The 21,196-nt window shown below is 42.6% G+C and overlaps 1 protein-coding gene across 1 annotated transcript in view; it reads right to left on the reverse strand.

Moving 5' to 3' along the window:
- Positions 1–50: 50 nt before the first annotated feature.
- The window catches only part of LOC124712382, a 28,370-nt gene continuing 7,224 nt past the window's right edge, over positions 51–21,196 (reverse strand). Inside the window, exons 2-4 of the mRNA XM_047242678.1 lie at positions 6,248–6,489; positions 230–322; positions 51–108 (exon numbers count right to left, since the gene is read on the reverse strand). Coding sequence (XP_047098634.1) covers positions 234–322; positions 6,248–6,489 — 331 coding nt within the window. The 3' untranslated portion in view covers positions 51–108; positions 230–233. The remainder of the gene's footprint in view (positions 109–229; positions 323–6,247; positions 6,490–21,196) is intronic.

Below are 21,196 nucleotides of genomic sequence, written 5' to 3' on the forward strand. Positions count from 1 at the left end.
TCTTCCCAGCCTACAGGTCTGAGTAGTGCTGGCCCTGAGGGCCGTATTGTGGAGTGTGCAGAACAGGTGTTCCTTGGGGCCAAAATTGGCACACTCCTGGCTACCATGCTTGAGAAGAGTGTGAACAAAAGGGATAAAGTTTATCAAAATGTACCCAAATTGACAGAGCTAAAACAATATAAACAAGTTTATGAACGCAATATCACAGCAGTGTTGATTGTATACTAACCAGTCTACTTCTCATGCTCAACCTCCAGCGAGCAGAATGCTGGCTCCACATCGGGCAAAACAAATTCCTGTATATCTGACATGCCTGAGTGCACTGTAAAGAAAAAGATTAACTTTCATGAAAATGCACCCTTGTTTACAAAGGTAAGAAATATAAACTGGTGTAAGAACACAATAAAATTTACAAAACTGATTAGTTAGTTGTGCAGTAAATTTAATCTCAACTGTTTACACCAAGAGAGCTGTAAGTTTACAGTGTAGAAAACATCGGGTAAAATGTTATTATGATCAAAACACAAATGTCGCGTGAGTATCTACAGCAAATAGCTTAGTTCTTGTGTTACATGCTGAGCAGTGGTGGAGCAATTTTGTAGTGTTTTGGAGAGTGGATTGTAAGCATTTTATCCATTGCTGTAAATTTTCTTTTATTTAATGCTGGTTAAGACAGTCATTCAGCCATCCAACACACCATTCAAGCAGTTCTATCTTTGCAGCATAAGTTCAGAAAATTTTCATCCCTCGACTACACTATCTCACACACACACACACACACACACACACACACACACACACACACACAAACAAACACACATTAATTTCAGAGTTGCTGACTGCATAGGTCATCACAGTGGGTTTATTTTTTTTAGGAATAACTGTCTTATTTCCATATTGTCTGCAATGAAGATGCTCAATAATAGGTTCAAGGCAATGACATTGGTATCAGGCAGAAGCGGCGGGATGGTGGAAGGTCTCCTGTATCCCACATACAGAATCTGATGAAGTAGTATGCATGTTCCGTATTTCCGTCGCTGGTAGGCAAACACAATGTGGTTAATGTCATCTCACACTCTGTATTGCAATATAGTGAGCCCACTCTCCTACTTATGTAAACATGTGGTTTAAATTGTTATTGCTTGAATTTTAGAAGTGCCAATGCTTCATAAGCACCTTGCAGTATAGTTCACCTAGTATACATGTGGAGTTGTCGTATATCCACTGCCTTATAAAAAAAGAGTGAAACTCCCAGAAACCACGGTCAGATAACAATGTAACTGCGTCTATGTTCACACAATCCATGCATTTAAAACTTCCTGACAGATTAAAACTGCGTGCCGGACCAAGACTCGAAGTCTTGAAGTTTCATATTAGCACACACTCCTCTTCAGAGTGAAAATCTCATTCGGGATCCACATATTTCTAAAAAATTAGTGTAGCAATTCTCTAAGACAGAATGGTCACCAAACTGTGTTAGTGGTGTTCATGTTTGGTGTTGTACCAGAACTGGTAGGATATATAAGGAACGTGAACAGCTTCAAATGTTGAGTGCTCACTGTAAATGACATTGATATGCTGCGTACACATGAGAGACAGCATTACCAGCTCCTGACTGGACTGAAAGTAGCCTCACAATGGGCGTCCATTGGGTTGGATGGTCAAATAATGCAGTGTCAAGATGTCACATTGGTTTAAAATTGAACACACACACACACACACACACACACACACACACACACACACTCTCAGCAATAAATCATTGTTCTACGTTACCCTGACGACTATGGTCAACGAGTGTGGTGGCGGCATGGGGAGTGGTCTCATTCATCCACTGGTTTGGATAGACACAATTTGTTTGCACCTGGTCTCATATTGAGAGGAGCTATCAGATATCATTTCGGGTCATGGCTGGTAGAGATTAACTGAACTGTGATAGTACACTGGTTTGACATGGACATGCTGCACCATCATGCGTTATCTCTCATGTGACAGTATCATGTTGCATTTTTTTAACAGCACAATGCCTATCCACACATGGACGTATATCCTGTCTGCGTAACTGAGATACCCCTATGGCCTGCAAGATCCCTAGATCTATCTCTGATGGTGCATGATTTAGACCAGTTCGAACATCAACGACGTCGTCATTCCTGTATCCAGAATATCAAGTACGATTACAATCGTTGTGGGTTGGGATGCCTCAGGAGAAACCCTTTCTAACCAATTTAGATCATGCATCCAGGCAGGAGGGATTTCAGCATTTTGCTGATAAATGAAGTAATTTTGACTCAGTGTGTTAATCACTGAAATAGCATCATGTATCCTCTCAACTCATGAAATTTCATTTTGTCTCCTCCGCCTTTTCTGGGCATTTCTCTATTTTAGTCAAACATTGCAACTCGGACTCCACTACAGCGATGTCCTCTGATAGAGGAAGATGTTATCCGTTTGTGTCTTAATGATTCATTTTATTTCGATTACAGATGACATGTTGTGGATCTCATCGTACTCTTGACTGCTCCTGGTAATCTCTTATTTCGCTAACCTCTCAACCATGTTAGGCCAGTTAGGATGACTATTTATCCTATCTGCAAAAAGGAACAAAAATATTGTTTCAGGCCATTGGAGGAAGTATATCTGAAACAGTAAATTTTATCAGTGGTGTTAGTTCCTCTGTGACGAATATTTATAGAAAGGGAACTAACAAGAACTTATTTGGAAATGAAAGTATTTGCATGTGTAAATGCAATTGGCTTCTTGCAGCATCAATTGACAGTGACAGTAACATTTCAGAAGACATTTCTCTCCTTACATCTTTGCATTTTGAAAACTGACTTTTCATGAATATGAATTTTTCACTTTTATTCATTAATTACTTCTTCTTCTTTTGAGACTGGCTTTGTTCTGCATCATGCACAGGGTCAGCAGTGTTTAGTACAGAACTGGCATGGTTAATTTTATGGGATGGCTGGATTACTTTCCTGCCACCACCCCATAACCCCCGTCCCCCCTCCGGGATGGAATCAGTGTACCCCAGCTGCCTGCGACGTGAATAAACCATGAAACAGTGCGAGCAAGAGCATCCTAAAACTTCATCGTAAATATTTCAATTCTAGACAAAGGAGTGCACCTCTTGTGGGTTAATTTTAAGGGGTTGCCAGATTACTGGTCTGGGTGCATGTATTGGTTCAGTACAGAATTGTGTCATAAAACTGTTGATCCAGTCCTGACACAAGCTAGCTGGTCCACAGCTGATGTAACTGGTCCTTGATATCCTGGATCGTTTCACTGGGATGGAGATGGCATACGAGCTGATGTCTCATATATTCTATTGGGTACAGAGCTAATAGCTAAACATAACACAGAGCGCTGATAGGGACGCATGTTGCATGTGGATGATCGTTGTCCTCTTGAAAAATGGCGCCATGGTACTGTCTCATAGAAGGCACCACATGAAGATGCAGGATGTAAGTGACGTACTATTGTGCTGTCAGAGTTACCTTGGTCAATACCAGCCACGACCGGAAGTGATACCCGATTTTTCCCTCCACTGGAAGAATCACACAGCAATACTCTAAATGCAGCCTTTTGTGTTGTGGTGTTGATGCCAGCCCACACCTGGCGTAGTAATCCCCTACTCTGGCTGCTGGTTGTCTCTGACCAATGTTGCAGGATGACACAGAATGTAGAGGGAGTCCATTAATTGTTCTCAGATAGCAGACAAGGATATCTAAGGGTTACAATATGTTTCATGCACAATAAGGAGAATCTCCCTTGTGGTGTAATCATAAGTGTTTCATTGGAACCATGACGATGAGTATGCCTGCCCTCATATTCCCTGCCATGCAGGATTAGCCGAGCGGTCTAAGGTGCTGCAGTCATGGACTGTGCAGCTGGTCCTGGTGGAGTCCTCCCTCGGGCATGGGTGTGTGTGTTTCTCCTTAGGATAAGTTAGGTTAAGTAGTGTGTAAGCTTAGGGACTGGTGACCTTAGCAGTTAAGTCCCATAAGATTTCACACACATTTTACTCACATTCATATTCCCTTGCAGTCCACCATCGGGCCACTGTCACATCTGAATGTTTCAAAAACTTACACCTGCCATGAGGACACTTTGAATCTCTGTCAGGCGCTATAACTCCGTTTCACAACAGTTCACAGCGTCTCTGTGCCCTTCACAGTCATCACTTAATGTTGACGCTGTTTTGCCTCTTATAATTTTACCAGGCCTAGTAACAACACTAAATATGAACAACAGTAATGCATGTATGTATGTATGGTGTCTGTTCTTTCTAACATGTCCAAAAGAACAGACACCTCAAAATAATATCTTCTGTGGGGATGCACTTACTTGTCTGAATCCTTGTGCGACTCATGTGATGGGAGATAATGGACAGAGGACACTACATCTGTAGTGTGTGGCATGTAGGAATTTGGGCAGGGCAGGAGCTGTGCTCAGGTGCCTTAAGTGATTAAAGGAACTGCTATAGAGAAGTGGAGCATCCGGATTCGAGTTCTGGTCCAACACAAATTTTCACATGTCGCCATTGGATTTAATACAATGCCTGTATGTAGCTGTGTCTGTAAGATTTCTAACACTAGAGCACTCTGGTGGGCCATTCTACCAGTCACAGAGAACTGCCACTCTAATCGTTTACTTACCATCGATGGTGTACAGGTATACAAAGTCACACTTGACATCCAGCCAAGTCTTCTGGGTGCTTCATTAATTAATTTATTTATTTTCAGGCAATATAATTTGTAGTCAGTTTGGAAGTGATTTTGTTAAATATGTGCTTTATCAGCTATCTGTCGACCTAACTGTTGATATCACAGTGGAAGAGTACTGCATTAAGATTCTACAGTTTGATGGAATGGTAGACATCACTGTCTTCCCAACTCCTTTGTCGCGCCCCGCCCTGCACCGCCCCCCCCCCCCCCCCCATTTTTCTGTGTCCCCTTCCTCTATTGGCTTCCCCCTCCCCCTTATTTGCCCCCCCCCCCCCCGCCACTCCATACCCATATGCCATTGTACTCTATATTGCAGTATTTTCCGTGAGTGTTCAGTGTTGTACGTCCTCTTTTTAAAGTGTTGCGAACAGAAACCAAACTGTCACCATGTTTTTTAATTGTGCCTGTCTGTTTCCTAAGCGTTTTTAATCAGCATCACTGACCTCTTTGTTTTTTATTTTTCTTCACAACTTTTTTGCCATGTACAAGTTTTAAACAGTCACCATTTTATCACCTCTTTATACTGTTATATCTTCTTATTATGTTTTTTAAATTTATCTGTAGGCTGCAGAGTGGCGTATTATGCTGCTGCCAGCCTGCCCCCCTTCTGGGGGGGGGGGATCAAAATACAATAAGGGAAGAAATAAATAAAGAATGAAAAAGAGGTAGACATCTCGCAGGAAATGAATTTTTGTCTTAAGAACCAGTTTCGAAATGGGTGTTCAATGTTGTCAATGTAGAAGCGAAATGCCCTAAGGAGAAACTTCAAAAGTGCATTTAAAAAGCTCAAAGTCAGTTCAAAGGTCTCTCAGCATTGTTGAATTTCTGTAGGTTAGTCATGGATCAATCATTACTTCCTGGAGAAAAAAAAAAGTGAACTTAAAACAGTAGTTTTGCGAAAATGGTGAATACCGTTTTGCTAATGATTGAAGTGGCAGAACTTCATTAAGGTTGACACAAAAATCATATGCTACTTAATGTGGGGCGGTTGACTATACTTTTGCTATCGCATTAACCAAAGCTCGTTTCTGATTTAATTCACTATGTGCTTGGGTCAAAAGCGGAGCGCAAAAAAAGAACCTGCGACAATTTTATCATCTGCCAAACAATTTCTTTACTCAGAAAGAGGTATCGAGGAAATCTCATCAGAAGCGTTTGCTACAGTCAAATGACATGTTTCATCCACATTTGAACTTATTCGGCACAGAAAAGTGTAAGAATCTATCGAACCTTCACAGCTCCATGAAGCCAACTAGAGTTCTGAGACCTATAGCTATATACGATCATAGACTTTGGATGAAACTTCTGAAGTTCCTCAAAACGGGTTCCATAATTTTTGCATTCCCTGGCAAAATTCTGCAGATTGAAGCAAAGGCTAGGTCACAGGATTGGGCCCAAACAGTACATACAGTGCTTGCCTCACATGAACATTTGTGACATTTCCAGGGTGTGGTACAGGTGCGCAGGAAGTAGCGGCGCCTACTAAATTGCATACAAGAAGTTGCCCCACTTACCAGCGACAAGGCTCAGGCTGTCCACGGACATCTCTCTTGCAGCACCCTCCTCTGCTGCTCCTGCTGCTGCTGCTGCTGCTGCTGGTGGTGGTGGTGGTGGTGGTGCAGCAGGTGGCCCAGACCAATCTTCGTTCTTCGCTACCCGTTCATCAGACTTGCTGCAAGGACGAGAAACATGCTTCAGTATATGACCAGACTGCACATTGACTAACGTTTCTACAACTTCCACTACTATGGACACCCTGGTAATAAAAAAGAGAGTCATGCTCATTAGATTAGCACAGCTAACGAAAGCTCTTAGTGCTCTGCCCAATTTTGAAGAATGTCTTTGGCCTAGCTTGTTCTGAGTTTCCCTAAGGTTCTTCCACTCTAGTTCCAGGACTGTTTGCTGGCGTTATATCTTGACGAACCATTCCTTAACAGTGGTTGGAATTTTTAACGCTTGGCTTCCAGATTACTTGTGTTGACACATGCTATTGAAGAAAAAAGTGAGTCACATGTGTGGCCTAGGATTTAGATGAAGTGGCGTTTGGACTGAGAGCTGTGTACATGAGGGACTCAATTTATTTTGTTTAACATCAACAGATTAGAAATACAGTTTCCTTAAGTAAGATATTTCTGTAGCCTATAAAGATCCCAACACTGGGCTCCAAACAACCAATAAAAAGTATCTTCCATCAAATAACCTTACCTTAGGACAATCGTACACAGCTAACAATGACAAAAATTTACAATGCTTGGCACATAATGAGTAATAATATGTGAGACAACTTCAGTAGCAAAAGACAGAATATAAAAACACTCTAGGACCTAACTAGGATCATAACACAAAACTGCGTATTTGTTTACTACCACCACTGTCACCATATAATACCACAACTAACTACACATTATGCTCTGTAAAAGTTCATTTGCAGCTGCAAGTGTTTTTTTTTTCAGAAACAATTTATCTAATAATGCAACGAATTGATTTTTGACATAGAACAGGTAACAAGATGAATTTCAAGCAGAATAGTCTCAACAAGAGAGTTATGTTCACAGCATAATTTAAGCTAACATTTTAGGATCAATACAATTAATCACACTCACATCATGTATTTAACAAACTGAAGTGCTCTCATTCACTGCACACACACCCACACATCTATGTGCAATCAATAACCAACCACACCTTGTCACACAACAACCAAAGACTTGCAAGTGGAATGCTTTTGCTATCAGATGTACCAAATGTACAGCTAGTATACCACATGATACACTGTACCAACCATAAAGTCACCAGCATGCAACTGTCAGCTGCAAAAGTTCTCAGTTAGTGCTCCTCTTGATATGCCGAAGCCAGGTTCTCTGCCTCAACTGGGATCACTGTCCATCTGGCTGTGAACAGGCACCAACCACTCCACCAAGTTGTTATGTCCACACAGTGGCCATGCCCCTCACAGACTGTTGTGACATTCAGGTGACAGAAGTGTAGTGCATCAAATTCTTGAGGCCCTCAGGAACAATTCTGCCCAGAACCTGCACATTCGTCTCCATGTAGCTGCCCAGTAACTCCAACATCTTCAGGTCCGCCCCACAATATGGACACATTGGCCACCATGACATTTTGGCCACTGGTTCTTCTCTGTAGGCTTGTTCGCCTCTTAAAAATTGGTGATCGTGCTGGAAGACATTGCTGGTTCCTCTAGTTGCAGCTGACTCATTATACCACCATACATGCTTGATACTAGCTCGACCACAGTGGCACTCACAGCAGTCACATATATGGGCTGTCTGCCACTTTGGGTCCACAGAATGACACTCCATTCAAACTTACTCTCTGGACACAGCAAAATAAATCATACCACTCGACTTGGCACCCATGGTTGGGATACACTGAACAGAAGAGCATACATGGCATAGGATCTGTGATATCAGTACATATGTCACCATTTAGCCAATGTTGTGAGGACACAGCACCGATTCAAGGAAAATCACTATCTCTACAGCCTTTTGTCGACATGTGAACACTGTATTTATACTGTTATTTGTTATTGTCAACTGTCGTGGCTTGTGACTGTGGATTGATGGACAATAATGCAGCGACTATTAGCCATTTTAATGCTGGACGACAGCATCCTGCCAACAGCCATATCGCCATATCCATGTGGCAGACAATTCATCGCTCCACATGTGTACCTACACTCGCTGCACAAAACAAGCACCGAAATTGCTGTGGGCACAAGAAAAATGTTATGGTTCTATGTCCCTTTGATGCTAAGAGTGCTGCAGGTTGGGCACAAGGCTGGATTGGGAAAGGATGGGGATGGACAGGTAAGGAAACTGGTTGCTTTCTTTCTGAGGGAATCATCTAGAAATTTACCGTAAGCTATTTAGGGACATCACAGAAACCCCAAGACAGGTTTGTGAGGGATGGAGCTGGAACTTCTGTATTGTCAAACGCAAGTCCAGTGTCTGACCACAGCACCACCTCGCTCAGTCCCAACTATCTTATCAAGAGGTGTGTAGTGTACTCTGAATTGCCGACAGTGGTCGAAGTGTTGGAGATTGGAAGAATATTTGCCCTATAAGCTTGGAAAATACACATCAGGAGTAACGTGTCACGATATAAGTTGGTGCACACCAATGGCAGTGATCAAATTCGTTCAAGCCACATGTTCAGTACGCAGGATGAAAAGAGGTGTTTGATGCACTGCTATCATCTTCTCCCGGCCATCAGTACCTTAACATACTGTTTGATTATAACTGCGTAAATCTGTTTCACCACCTTTAGCGCCCAGTGTTGACTTGTAGTTTCAGGAGTCCAATTCATTACTTTTGTCAGTTAAGTGTGAATGCTTTGAGGAACACTCCACACACATGAGGCCACTTGTGTAAGTTTTCATATCATATGACACTGGTCCTATTAAGTACACCTGGGAGAGCATCGAGCGAGATGTCTATGTCTTGGAGAAAACTCCAGCTGATCTACTCCAGTTGTGGTAGCAGTTCGACTTCACAGAACCTTCTCTCTGTTAGACGAAGCATTGTTTTTAAAGATACAATGACACTCCATCCAGCAGTGGGCTGGAGGACCACAGGGCAGGTAGAGATCTGTATAGCTCATTTCCACGTAGGAGCTTTTCATTCCAAATAAAACTGTATGACGTATTTGTGTTTCTCTGGAAAATAAACCGGGGCCAAAAAGACAAAAAGCTGTTAATAATTTTATAAATGTTGCCTATATAGACGTTACTTACATGAAGATTCAGAGAATTTTGACACGCCTTTGGAACCAGCCTCTGCGGCTGTAGCGATGAACAAGATGTGTAGGCGTTCAGTCTATGACTTTTCCGTATAATTCCTAATGATACAAGATGTTTCCATAGGTTTCCATCAGACTGATGTTCAGACATACTCTCTGGTCACCAAACTATATGTCTGCGCCCTGGTTTCAATGCCCAGGCATTCTGCAGAGACATGTTGAATTACTGGGTACAAAAGTGTCAGTTGTGGTTCGTTGGTCATATTGTGACCTCATGTTTATTGCCCTCTGGTTTGATACTGGAGAAGAATAAGTTAGCTGTGATATCTGCTGTCACTTCCTCTTTCACCATCAAGGACACAAAGTCACCTCTACACTCTACACAGCTTCATTACAACCCTCTGCACTAGACAAATTCGTATGATACAGCACATACACAAGGATTGCTGCAAATGTATGTGAAGAAGATATCCCTTCCCAGTAGTGGCCTAACCACATTCTGGAGTCCTAAAGCCTACATCATCCTGGGACATATCATCATTTCTTTGACATCTGGTACAGTCAGGGACTTGGGGCCCCAGAGTAAGTCCACATACTCGTTTAATTTTGATGATGAAAGGAATGTAATCAAAAGAAATGTACTTTACCTGTGACCAGGCAAAGTACTTAGAAATATCTATGGATAATGTAAAGTAAAAGTAAAAAGCTAAAATGGGTCTTACCGATCCAGGACGATACAGGTCCACCAGAGGAACCTGAAACATGAGAAGTTTAAATATTAGACTGTATACTGCAGTAAGCACAAGACAGTCAGAGTGTGTTGCAGTGGGTGCGACAAGTATTTCCGTGTCACTGTGTGTGTGAGCAGGCCTTGTGGCCAGCCTTGTTCTGTACGGCCCTGCTATCTGCTTCTGCTGTCTGCCGTCTGTGTTATGAGGAGCTCCTGCAGCAAAGAGGCTGCCACCTCTCTTGTCAGCGCCTGTTCATACACTGGGAAGGACTTCCACACCTCCAACTGTTTTGTCAAGTACAAAACTCAAACCACCCTTCCAGCTGTACCTTAACCATCATCCCTTCCGATTTATAAACGTTTACATATATTAAGGGCATTTAGTAATTAACAGAAGATTTGAAAATGAAAGTAAAATTTAATTGTAAAAGCTGTAGAAGTTGGCCTATATGTGAGACACATCAATACTGTGCATGAGAAAAATCTATCAACAGTTCAGCATACTGTATATTTGTATATTCAAGCACCTACCTACATCCTAAGATACCTATGGCAAAATAATTAACATTTATGTAGATCTCATTTCCCCAGGGATGAGTCTTATGTGACTTGTTCATCTCCCCCAGACAAACGTTATTTTAAATAAATTTTTGTCAGTAGCCTCAGAGGAACCAGTTTGGGAAAAGATTTGATCTTGGAGACAAATATTTATTTTATTCAAGGTAACAATTCAAGCCACAGCAGTCAGTGGGACTTAGGTTAAGTGTCTCTATTTCTTTATTCAACAGTTTTTGTAGGAACAGTTCCCCTTAGCATCTGATACTTCGCCACATGTGAAATGAATCCCAGTCAGTATCTCTTTTTCCGATGCGTGGAAATAAATAAGGGAGATTGATTATTTGGACAGCACTTTCAGGGATGCGCAATATCAACGATCCTTGCATTGTTGCTTCAAGGAAGGAAGACTATAGACTGAAGTTTGGTCGACTGAACGATATTTAGAGTCGGAACACTTTCTTCACTAAGCAGAAAAGAAGAAGTAAACTATCATTGTTTGCTAGAACCTTAACCCTCCATTCACCTCAAATGATATCCGACATATATATCTATATAACTGCTCTCCAATTCACACTGAGGTGCTTGACAGATGGTTCATCGAACCTCCTTCACACTATTTCTCTACCGTTCCACTCACTAACAGCACATGGTAAAAACAAACATTTCAATCTTTCTGTGCAAGCTCTGACGTCCTTATTTTATTACAATGATCATTTCTCCCTATCAGTGTGGGTGTTCACAAAATATTCTTGCACTCGGAGCAGAACACAGTTTATTGAAATGTCATGGGAAATTTTCACTGCAATGAAAAATGCCATTGTTTTACTGGTTGTCACCCCAACTCAAAAGTTGTAGGCCAAGGGCCGTGTCTGTGCATTTTGTTAGTGTGGGTTGCCTACATCAGGGGCTAGTAGGCACTCAGGGTCAACCTGTTGTGGTGACAGGTCATTAACCTATTGTTTTGCTAACATGATCCTTCCTTTTGATTGACAGTTCCTTAACAGATTGTTCCCCACCTCTCCCTCTCCTTCTCCTCCCCTCTGAGCCTTCAGGAAACCTCCAACCCACCCCCTCCCCTCACTGATGTAGGTACACTTGCAGCTCTGAGTTATTTGAATAATCCCCTCTTGAGTCCCATAGTGCTCAGAGCCATTTTTGAACCAATAATCCCCTCTCATTCTTCTCAAGATCATTGACTACTTAGTTAAACTGATCAATTAGTCCTACCTCTCTGGTAAACATCCCCATCCCTCCAGCCCCCCCCCCCCCTCCCCACCCTTTCCCTACCTGAAAATTGGTGGCTCTGCGATGGAGAGGAAGGAGCTCATAACAGGAAACTCAAAGGTATATTGTTTATTTATAAAAAATTCAGTTTGTGCGGTTGGATTTCTCTCGTTCGTTGTTCTCTGCTGTTAGGAAAGATGCAGGCCGTGCAAGAAGTAATCACATTGAAACTTTCTGGCAGATTAAAACTGTGTGCCGGACCGAGACTCGAACTCCCGAGTTCGAGTCTCGGTCCGGCACACAGTTTTAATCTACCAGGAAGTTTCATATCAGCGCACACTCCACTGCAGAGTGAAAATCTCATTCTGGAGTAATCACATTGATTGATTTACTTTTTTTATTCCGATTGTGCGAGGAATGTCGTCATCAAACACTTATGACATGTAATTATACTGGTAAAAATCTTTCAAACACGAACCATGTGCTCTCCACTGGACTGCACGCACCGCCACCACACGCACTGCCAGGAGTCAGGGTGTACTGGCAGCCCCACAAAGCAACGATGTGGCTATCAGCTGCCGGGCCATGTGCAGGTGTCTGTTTAGGTCCCACAAGCATGAGATGGTGGCAGCCCTTTTATACTTGACACATGAGAAATCCCTGTCGAAGCAATTGCTTTCCTACCCACCATGGCTGACGCATAGCTCTCATAGGTGCGGCTCACCCTTGTAGGTGCAGCTAAAAGGCTGACAGTGTTATACTGATGTCACATGTCTATGTAAATAACAGCCAAGTCTCCCTCTGCTTATGAAAATATCCCAGAATAACACAAGTTGCATTCTTTCTACCGATCCTAGTGGGACAGCCTGTTCATCATGTGTTACGCTGTCCTGCCTTCAAAATACGTCTCAGACATGGTAAACGTTCTCATCACTAAAAGCCTTCATTATGGCTGTGCGTAGTTGCGAAAACTCCATTTATCATAAACCCATTCTTGTTGTTTGGGAAGAGAGCACTGTCTAAGCAAAGATGGGAAATTCAGAACAATTTCACAAACAGAATTCGAAGCTCTGACCTACAGTGGAGATGTCCTAATGCCACAATCCTGCCAGGGACGGATGGTATGCTTCATCCTGTCTTTGAACACTTGAACAAACAAGACATCACATTACTCTCTGAACTTTAAGTAGATACCTTGCTCCCATCTTGTTTGAACCAGTCTGTAGAGGCTATTGTGTCCCAGCACAAAGGAATTCTTGTGAATGAATGGAGCATTCTGGTTAGCTCTTCCTGAATTCAACCGCCAAATTACTGCCGGCATGGCAGCACTGTTTGCCATTCTCTTCTGCAGACGAGACATTCAGTGGCAAACCTATTTTCTACCGGTCGCCATATTGCACTGACAGCTAAATTCTTCATATAGGTACGAAAAGGGGCTCAGTATAATTTCAGCTACCTAGTTTCAACAACTTTTCAAGGTCTTCAGCTACCCACTTTCCACATCTGAATTCATGCCCACAGATCATTGTATTTAGGAAATATCTTAGGATTTTTGGTAGATTAGCAAACAAGAGAAGCAGATATTCTTGTACTAAGTCTTTATTAACTTTAGCATACACTTTTAGATACAGAAAACAACTCTTTCCTTATTTTTGTTAGACGTAGTTTTAATAGTGTCCAATTTGATTTTTAATTATTAAGTTAAATCCACATCTTAATTTCCCATCTGTGCTTAGACAGTGCTCTCTTCCCAAATAACAAGAATGCTCTTATGATAAATGGTGTTTTCGCAACCATGCACAGACAAGATGAAAACTTTTAGTGGTGAGAATTTTTACCATTTCTGAGATGTATGTCGAAGGCAGTACAGCATAATGCATGACGAATGGGCTATCCCGTAAGGATCTCTAGCAACAATGCAACCTGTGTTATTCTGAGATATTTTCGTAAATGTTTTGTGAATACATTGCATCAGATTTCTAGAGTACATCCAGAGGGAGACTTGGCTGTTATTTACATAGACGTGTGACGTCAGTGTAACACTGACAACCTGTTAGCTGCATCCTGCGAGGGTGAGCCTCTATGCAAACATCTCGATCGGTACTGGACCCACAGCTATGAAAGCCATGCATCAGCTTTGGTGGCTAGGAAAACACTTGTTTCGACAGGAATTTCTCAGGTGTCAAGCGTGAAAGGGATGCCACAGCCTCATGCTTGCGGGTCATGAATGGACTCCTGCATGTGGCTCGGCAGCTGATGGCCGCGTTTGCAGGGGCTGCCAGTGCACCCTGACTCCTGGCAGTGCGTGCGGTGGCATTCTGCGTGGTCCAGTGGATGCTTCATGCTTCGCGCTTGAAAAATTTTTACCAGTGTAATTACATGTCATAGGTGTTTCATGACAGTATTCCTTGCACGATTGGAAAAAAATGAGGAAAGCATTTGATGAAATACTTCCTACAAGACCTGCATGTTCCCAAACAGCAGAGAACAATGAGCAAGAGAAATCCAACCCCGCAAACAGAATTTCTTATAAATAAAGAATATACCCTTGAATTTCCTGTTATGAGATCATTTCTCTCCGCCGCAGAGCCATCAATTTCCAGCTGTGGGTGGAGCAGGGAGAGGGGGAAGGAGGGATGTGGGGGTTTACCAGAGGTGGAGAGGTTAATTAATTGATAAATTTAATTAAGTAGTCAGTCAATTGATAAGAATGAGAGGAGGCTATTCGAATAACTGGGAGCTAAAAGTGTACCTGCATCAGCGAGGGGGAGGGGATGGGTTGGGGGTTTCCTGAGGGTTTTTGGGGAGGGCTCGGTGGAGGTGCCGGCAAACAATAGGTTAAGGGCCTGTGAATCAAGAGGAAGGAGCCTGTTAGCAGAACAGTAGGTTAATGACCTGTTAGTCATAGGAGAACAATCAGTTTGCCCCTGAGTGCATCCTTGCCCCTGATTTAGACAACCCGCATTAACCAAATGCACTGACGCCACCCTTCTCCTACTACTCTCGAATATCATATCCATGACACTCTCTCCCCTACTTTGCTATAATACGAAATGAGGTTCCCTTGTTTTAACTTTTTCAATATCCTCCATCAGTGCTATCTAGTACGGATCCAATACTGCAAAGCAATATTCGAACAGGAAGTGGACAGGTGCAGTGTATGCAGCCTCTTTACTAGACCTGTTTCGTCTTCTAAGTGTTCTGCCAATAAAACACAGTTTTTGGTTTGCCTTCCCCACTACATTGTCTATATGTTCATTCCAATTTAAGTTTTTCATAATTGCAATTCCTAGACCCGTAGTTGAATTCATACATCCAAAATTTAACAGATTCATTTTGGTAGTCATGTGGATGACCTCACACTTTTCTTTATTTAGGATCAATTGCCACTTTTTTCAGCATACACATATCTTGTATAAATCACTTTGCAAATAGTTTTGATCTTCTGATTACTTTATTAGACGCTAAATGAAGCACAATTTGCAAACAATCTAAGACGGCTGCTGAGATCGTCTCTCAATCCTTTTATATAGATGAGGAACAGCAGATGGCCAGTAGGACCTCCTTGGGTGATGCCAGTTATCACTTCTGTTTTACTCGATAACTTTCCTTCAATTACTACGAATTGTGATATTTTTGATAATAAATGATGGATCCAGTCACAGAACAGATACGATACTCTACAGGCATGCAATTTGTTTAAAAACAGCTTGTGAGGAACTGTGTCAAAAGCCATTTGGGAATCTAGGAACATATAAACAACTTGAGGCTCCCTGTCGATAGCACTCACTATTTCATGAGAATAAAGATCTAGTTGTGCTTGTCAAGAATGGTATTTCCTGCATTTGTTCTGACAGATCGTTTTCCTCAAGGTAATTCATAATGTTGGAACGGAAATGAAATGAAATATCGTGTGGCTAAGGCCTCCTGCCGGGAAGATTGGTCACCTGGTGCAAGTCTTTTGATTTGACGCCACTTCAGCGACTTGCGCAGGAGGGAATCGAACCCGGGCCCCTTTGCACAGCATTCGGCCGCGCTGGCCACTACTTTTTTTCTTTGACCTTATTTTGTTCTGTATTGTTCGTTGAATTTGTTCGTGGCGGACGTCCGATGACACTCGTTCAGGTTGTTCGTTGATCCGATCACTCAATATTTTTATTACAATGGGCAGGTAGCTCTCTGACCAAACACGCTGAGCTACTGTGCCGGCCTCCACTCAGCTACCGAGGCGGATTTTCGAATGCAGTACATGTTATAAAATCCTACTTCAAATCAACGTCAGTGTTACGGGTCTGTAATCTGTCGGATTACTCTTACTTCCTTCATGTGACCTGGGCAACTTTCCATCTTTTACGCATGGATCTTTCATGCAGCGACCGGATGTATACGATAGTAAAGTACAGAGCTTTTATACACTACTGGCCATTAAAATTGCTACACCAAGAAGAAATGCAGATGATAAACGGGTATTCATTGGACAAATATATTATACTAGAACTTACATGTGATTACATTTTCACGTAATTTGGGTGCAGAGATCCTGAGAAATCAGTACCCAGAACAACCACCTCTGGCCGTAATAACAGCCTTGATACGCCTGGGCATTGAGTCAAACAGAGCTTGGATGGCGTGTACAGGTACAGCTGCCCATGCAGCTTCAACACGACACCACATTCCATCAAGAGTAGTGACTGGCATATTGTGACGAGCCAGTTGCTCGGCCACCACTGACCTGACGTTTTCAATTGGTGAGAGATTTGGAGAATGTGCTGGCCAGGGCAGCAGTCGAACATTTTCTGTATCCAGAAAGGCCCGTACAGGACCTGCAACATGCGGTCGTGCATTATCCTGCTGAAATGTAGGGTTTCGTGGGAATCGAATGAAGGGTAGAGCCACGGGTTGTAACACATCTGAAATGTAACGTCCACTGTTCAAAGTGCCGTTAATGCAAACAAGAGGTGACCGAGACGTGTAACCAATGGCACCCCATACCATCACGCCGGGTGATACGCCAGTATGGTGATGACAAATACAAGCTTCCAATGTGCGTTCACCAATGTGCGCCAAACACAGATGCGACCATCATGATGCTGTAAACAGAACCTGGATTCATCCGAAAAAATGACATTTTGCCATTCGTGCACCCAGGTTCGTCGTTGAGGTTACCATCGCAGGCGCTACTGTCTGTGATGCAGCGTCAAGGGTAACCTCAGCCATGGTCTCCAAGCTGATAGTCCATGCTGCTGCAAAAGTCGTCGAACTGTTTGTGCAGGTGGTTGTTGTCTTGCAAACGTCCCCATCTGTGGACTCAGGGATCGAGACGTGGCTGCATGATGCGTTACAGCGATGCGGAGAAGATGCCAATCATCTCGACTACTAGTGATACGAGGCCATTGAGATCCAGCACGGCGTTCCATATTACCCTCCTGAACCCACCGATTCCGTATTCTGCTAACAGCCATTGGATCTTGACCGACGCGAGCAGCAATGTCGCGATACGATAAACCGCAATCGCGATAGGCTACAATCCGACCTTTATCAAAGTCATAAACGTGATGGTACGCATTTCTCCTCCTTACACGAGGCATCACAACAACGTTTCACCAGGCAACGCCGGTCAGCAGCTGTTTGTGTATGAGAAATCGGTTGGAAACTTTCCTCATGACAGCACGATGTAGGTGTCGCCACCGGCGCCAACCTTGTATGAATGCTCTGAAAAGCTAATAATTTGCATATCACAGCATCTTCTTTGTTGTGTTGGCAGAAGAGCCAACACCGAGTTACTAGTAGAGGCCGAAATGCACCCGTTTTAGCTCACGCAGGCTGGCGTGAAAAGGGAAGGACTATACTGACGTGAGGTCTGGAACATGATAAGGAATTAGAATTCAGAAAGCGGACGTAATTAGTTTGATACTTAACTTTAGTCCATTAATGATGAACGTCGCTTTTGACAGTACATGAGTCACAATATTATCTGTTCAGAAGACATAGTAACTGAATCTGGCGCCTTGCTAGGTCGTAGCAAATGACGTAGGTGAAGGCTATGCTAAACTGTCGTCTCTACAAATGAGAGCGTCTGTAGTCAGTGAACCATCGCTAGCAAAGTCGGCTGTATAACTGGGTCGAGTACTAGGGAGTCTCTCTAGACCTGCCGTGTGGTGGCGCTCGGTCTGCAATCACTGATAGTGGCGACACGCGAGTCCGACGTATACTACCGGACCGCGGCCGATTTAAAGGCTACCACCTAGCAAGTGTGGTGTCTGGCGGTGACACCACATTCTTCGTGTCGGTTAAATTTCGCTTCTGTAGCACGTCATCCTCGTGGTGTAGCAATTTTAATGGCCAGTAGTGTATTTTCACGTCTGTGCCTACAATCTATTGTGACGACGTCGGAGCATGAAAGTGCTCCGGCATACTTCTCAGTGTTTGCGTTTGTGGTATTTCCTGGCTTGTCACTAGAGGAGCTGAATACTCTTCGTCAGTGTAAATACTGGTATTCCGATACACTAAGGAAGCCATCTGTAACTGTGAGGGTGTTTTAGGTCTTACGACTACTGCGTCATGGAAACTGACATTGGAAGACTAGTGCTAAACATAGTTACAGAAGACAATGTGTTATCAGCGATGGGCAACATTATTTTGAACGATATAAATGAGTGTTATGTTCACCAGGACAATACAGGACTGAAAGATGTCAGTGTGGGAACAGATGTGGATGAAGACAGTGAACATTTGCACACTGGCGTGTAATACCGAAGAAACGAGGTGGGCTAGCAGTGGACCCGAAACAGGTGCTTACATATACCGTGGTAAGAAAACTGTTAACTAAGGAAATGGCGTCAGGGCCAACAATAAGTCGCAGCTTAAAGTAACCAACATTGAGAGCACTAACTCTGTTGTAGCACGTGTACGAGAAACCAATCTTTTTGTCAGTGTAAAAACAACTGTCAACATTGACGATCAAAAACATCGAGACAGTTTGGGGGTTAAGGAAAAAGTCAATGTACCAATCCTAGGAGTTTTGATAACTTGTAGAAGCAACATACCGCAAGAATACACAAAAATAACGAAATTGGGAATCGACACGACGCCCACTAATATGTATTCACTCAAGAGAACTCTCAAGCTCCGAGTAATTCCGAGCGTAACCCGACTGCACCCCATGTCAGTAGGCAAACTAGTCCGAGAGACTATGCCCGGAATACAGGACGCCATTATCAGTATACTGTACTTACGCCAGTCTAATGCACCGTGGAATGTAATGCACCCCCCTAGTTAAAGTTGTAAACAAAGAGTTTGTTGGCTTATCACTAGTAGGCTCCGTTTATTTACACGTCAGTGGATGTATACATGAAGCATCAAAACAACAATTTTAAGCCACCACCCATTCTTAAGTGACACAGTCATTATTAAAAAATATGTCCTAAATTGATTACCTACATGACATACAAATAAATAGATCATAAATCACGGTCGTTACTCATCATTATCCACTAATGTCATCATTTCCGGTATTCTCGGAGGATTCTACATCAGAAGCAGTTTCATTTACTCTTTCCCCCGTCGTCCTCGTTCCAGAGCACACCATTTTCATGATCGTCCAGAGTATATAAAATGCAGCATTTCTCGAATGATTCTACTATCATTGGTGCTTCGATTTTTCTCCATGAGGCCGAAATCAAGCGTGTAATAATGTGGGGTGCAGCAATCTTAATTTTCCGTATCGGAGTCAGTTTACAGTTTGGTTCGCAAAACCATGTCTTGCACTCTTCCTGAAAGTAACCTCAGAAAACTTTACTTACACTAACGTTCAATGGTTTTAACACAAAAGTCATTCCTCCAGGAATAATAACAGATCACTGCCTAGACTGTGCATCTTCTTTTTTACGTCATCAGCAAGATGACCACGAAATGCGTATAGACATAGCATTAATTGTAGTTTGGAGTTCTCATACGCTTCGCAGCTAGTCAAGCGTTAGAATTTGTCACGTGTCCCTTCTCTTTATTTCGAACAATGACGTCAACAGGGAACAGCTTTTCATTTTTAGAAGCCTTGGGACTTGTTTTCCGCTTGTAGATTAAGAGAGGAGGAAGTTTTCGCCCATCTGCTGTGACTGCCAGCGTTATAGCTACGTGCTGTTTTTCACACCACGATGCTTTGATGTAACGTCTTTTGTCCCCTTTCATCAGTCGTGTAATCATGTGGCATATTAAACCAAATTGGCGTATCAACAAAGTCGCCTGTTTGGCTCATCGAAACATTCCTTCGTTGCCGAAGTGTGGTGACATAGAGCTGAAATTCTTGATTTTTTTCCCCTCAAAATCTTGTGGAAGCTTTTGTTGTACGGCATCGTAGAGATAAGCCCGCCCCTTTCATAAAGCGATCAACCCATCCACGACTAGCCTGAAACTCTCACCTCGGTATATTAGGAACTGCAGCCACCTCCTTTTGCTTTGTTTCTTATGGCATAATTAGTTTACAGATTGTCCATTTTTCCTCCTTCCACGGACGAATTCCAAAAATATTGGTTCAACGTCAGGATGTCTTCCACTGTGAGGACCAGTGAATTTCTTTCTAGTACTGGTAGTTGCAAATAATGCCAATTTCTAATTCTTCGAAAAGCAAACGTTACTCTCAGCTACATCGAACTCTCGTCCCGCCCTCCTGTTACCGTATTTTTAAGCATAAGGAATTACTTTACGCTCTATAGTAGTATTATACGATATTCTTCCGTGCTTGCCTTCCATTTCGTGACTACCTAATACGAACACACTACGCAGTAATAGCCCAACAAAAACGTAAGCTGAAAATTACAACAATGCATTGAGATGTAAGGAACCATACGTAAATTTCAATGATCTTGTCCCTGAACGACGGATTCAGGTTGGTACTCGAATGTAATGCACCGACGATTCTTATGCACAACCCAGTTTTGATTACTGCATATGGTAAACAAAAAGGTGTGCATTAGATTCGCGTAAATACAGTATCTGAGAAAGGTAGAAATCACAGTTCGGCACAGTTGACTAACAGTGTTACAGTTATGGCAAGCCATAAGTCAATGGAAGATACAAGATGGACATAAGCAAAAGCAAAACGAGAATAATGGAATATAGTCGAATTAAATCGAGTGATGCTGAAGGTATCAGATTAGGAAATGAGATGCTTAAAGTAGTACACTCATGCTCATAA

This window comes from Schistocerca piceifrons, chromosome 8 (genome assembly GCF_021461385.2).
Source record: "Schistocerca piceifrons isolate TAMUIC-IGC-003096 chromosome 8, iqSchPice1.1, whole genome shotgun sequence".
Classification (NCBI taxonomy): domain Eukaryota; kingdom Metazoa; phylum Arthropoda; class Insecta; order Orthoptera; family Acrididae; genus Schistocerca; species Schistocerca piceifrons.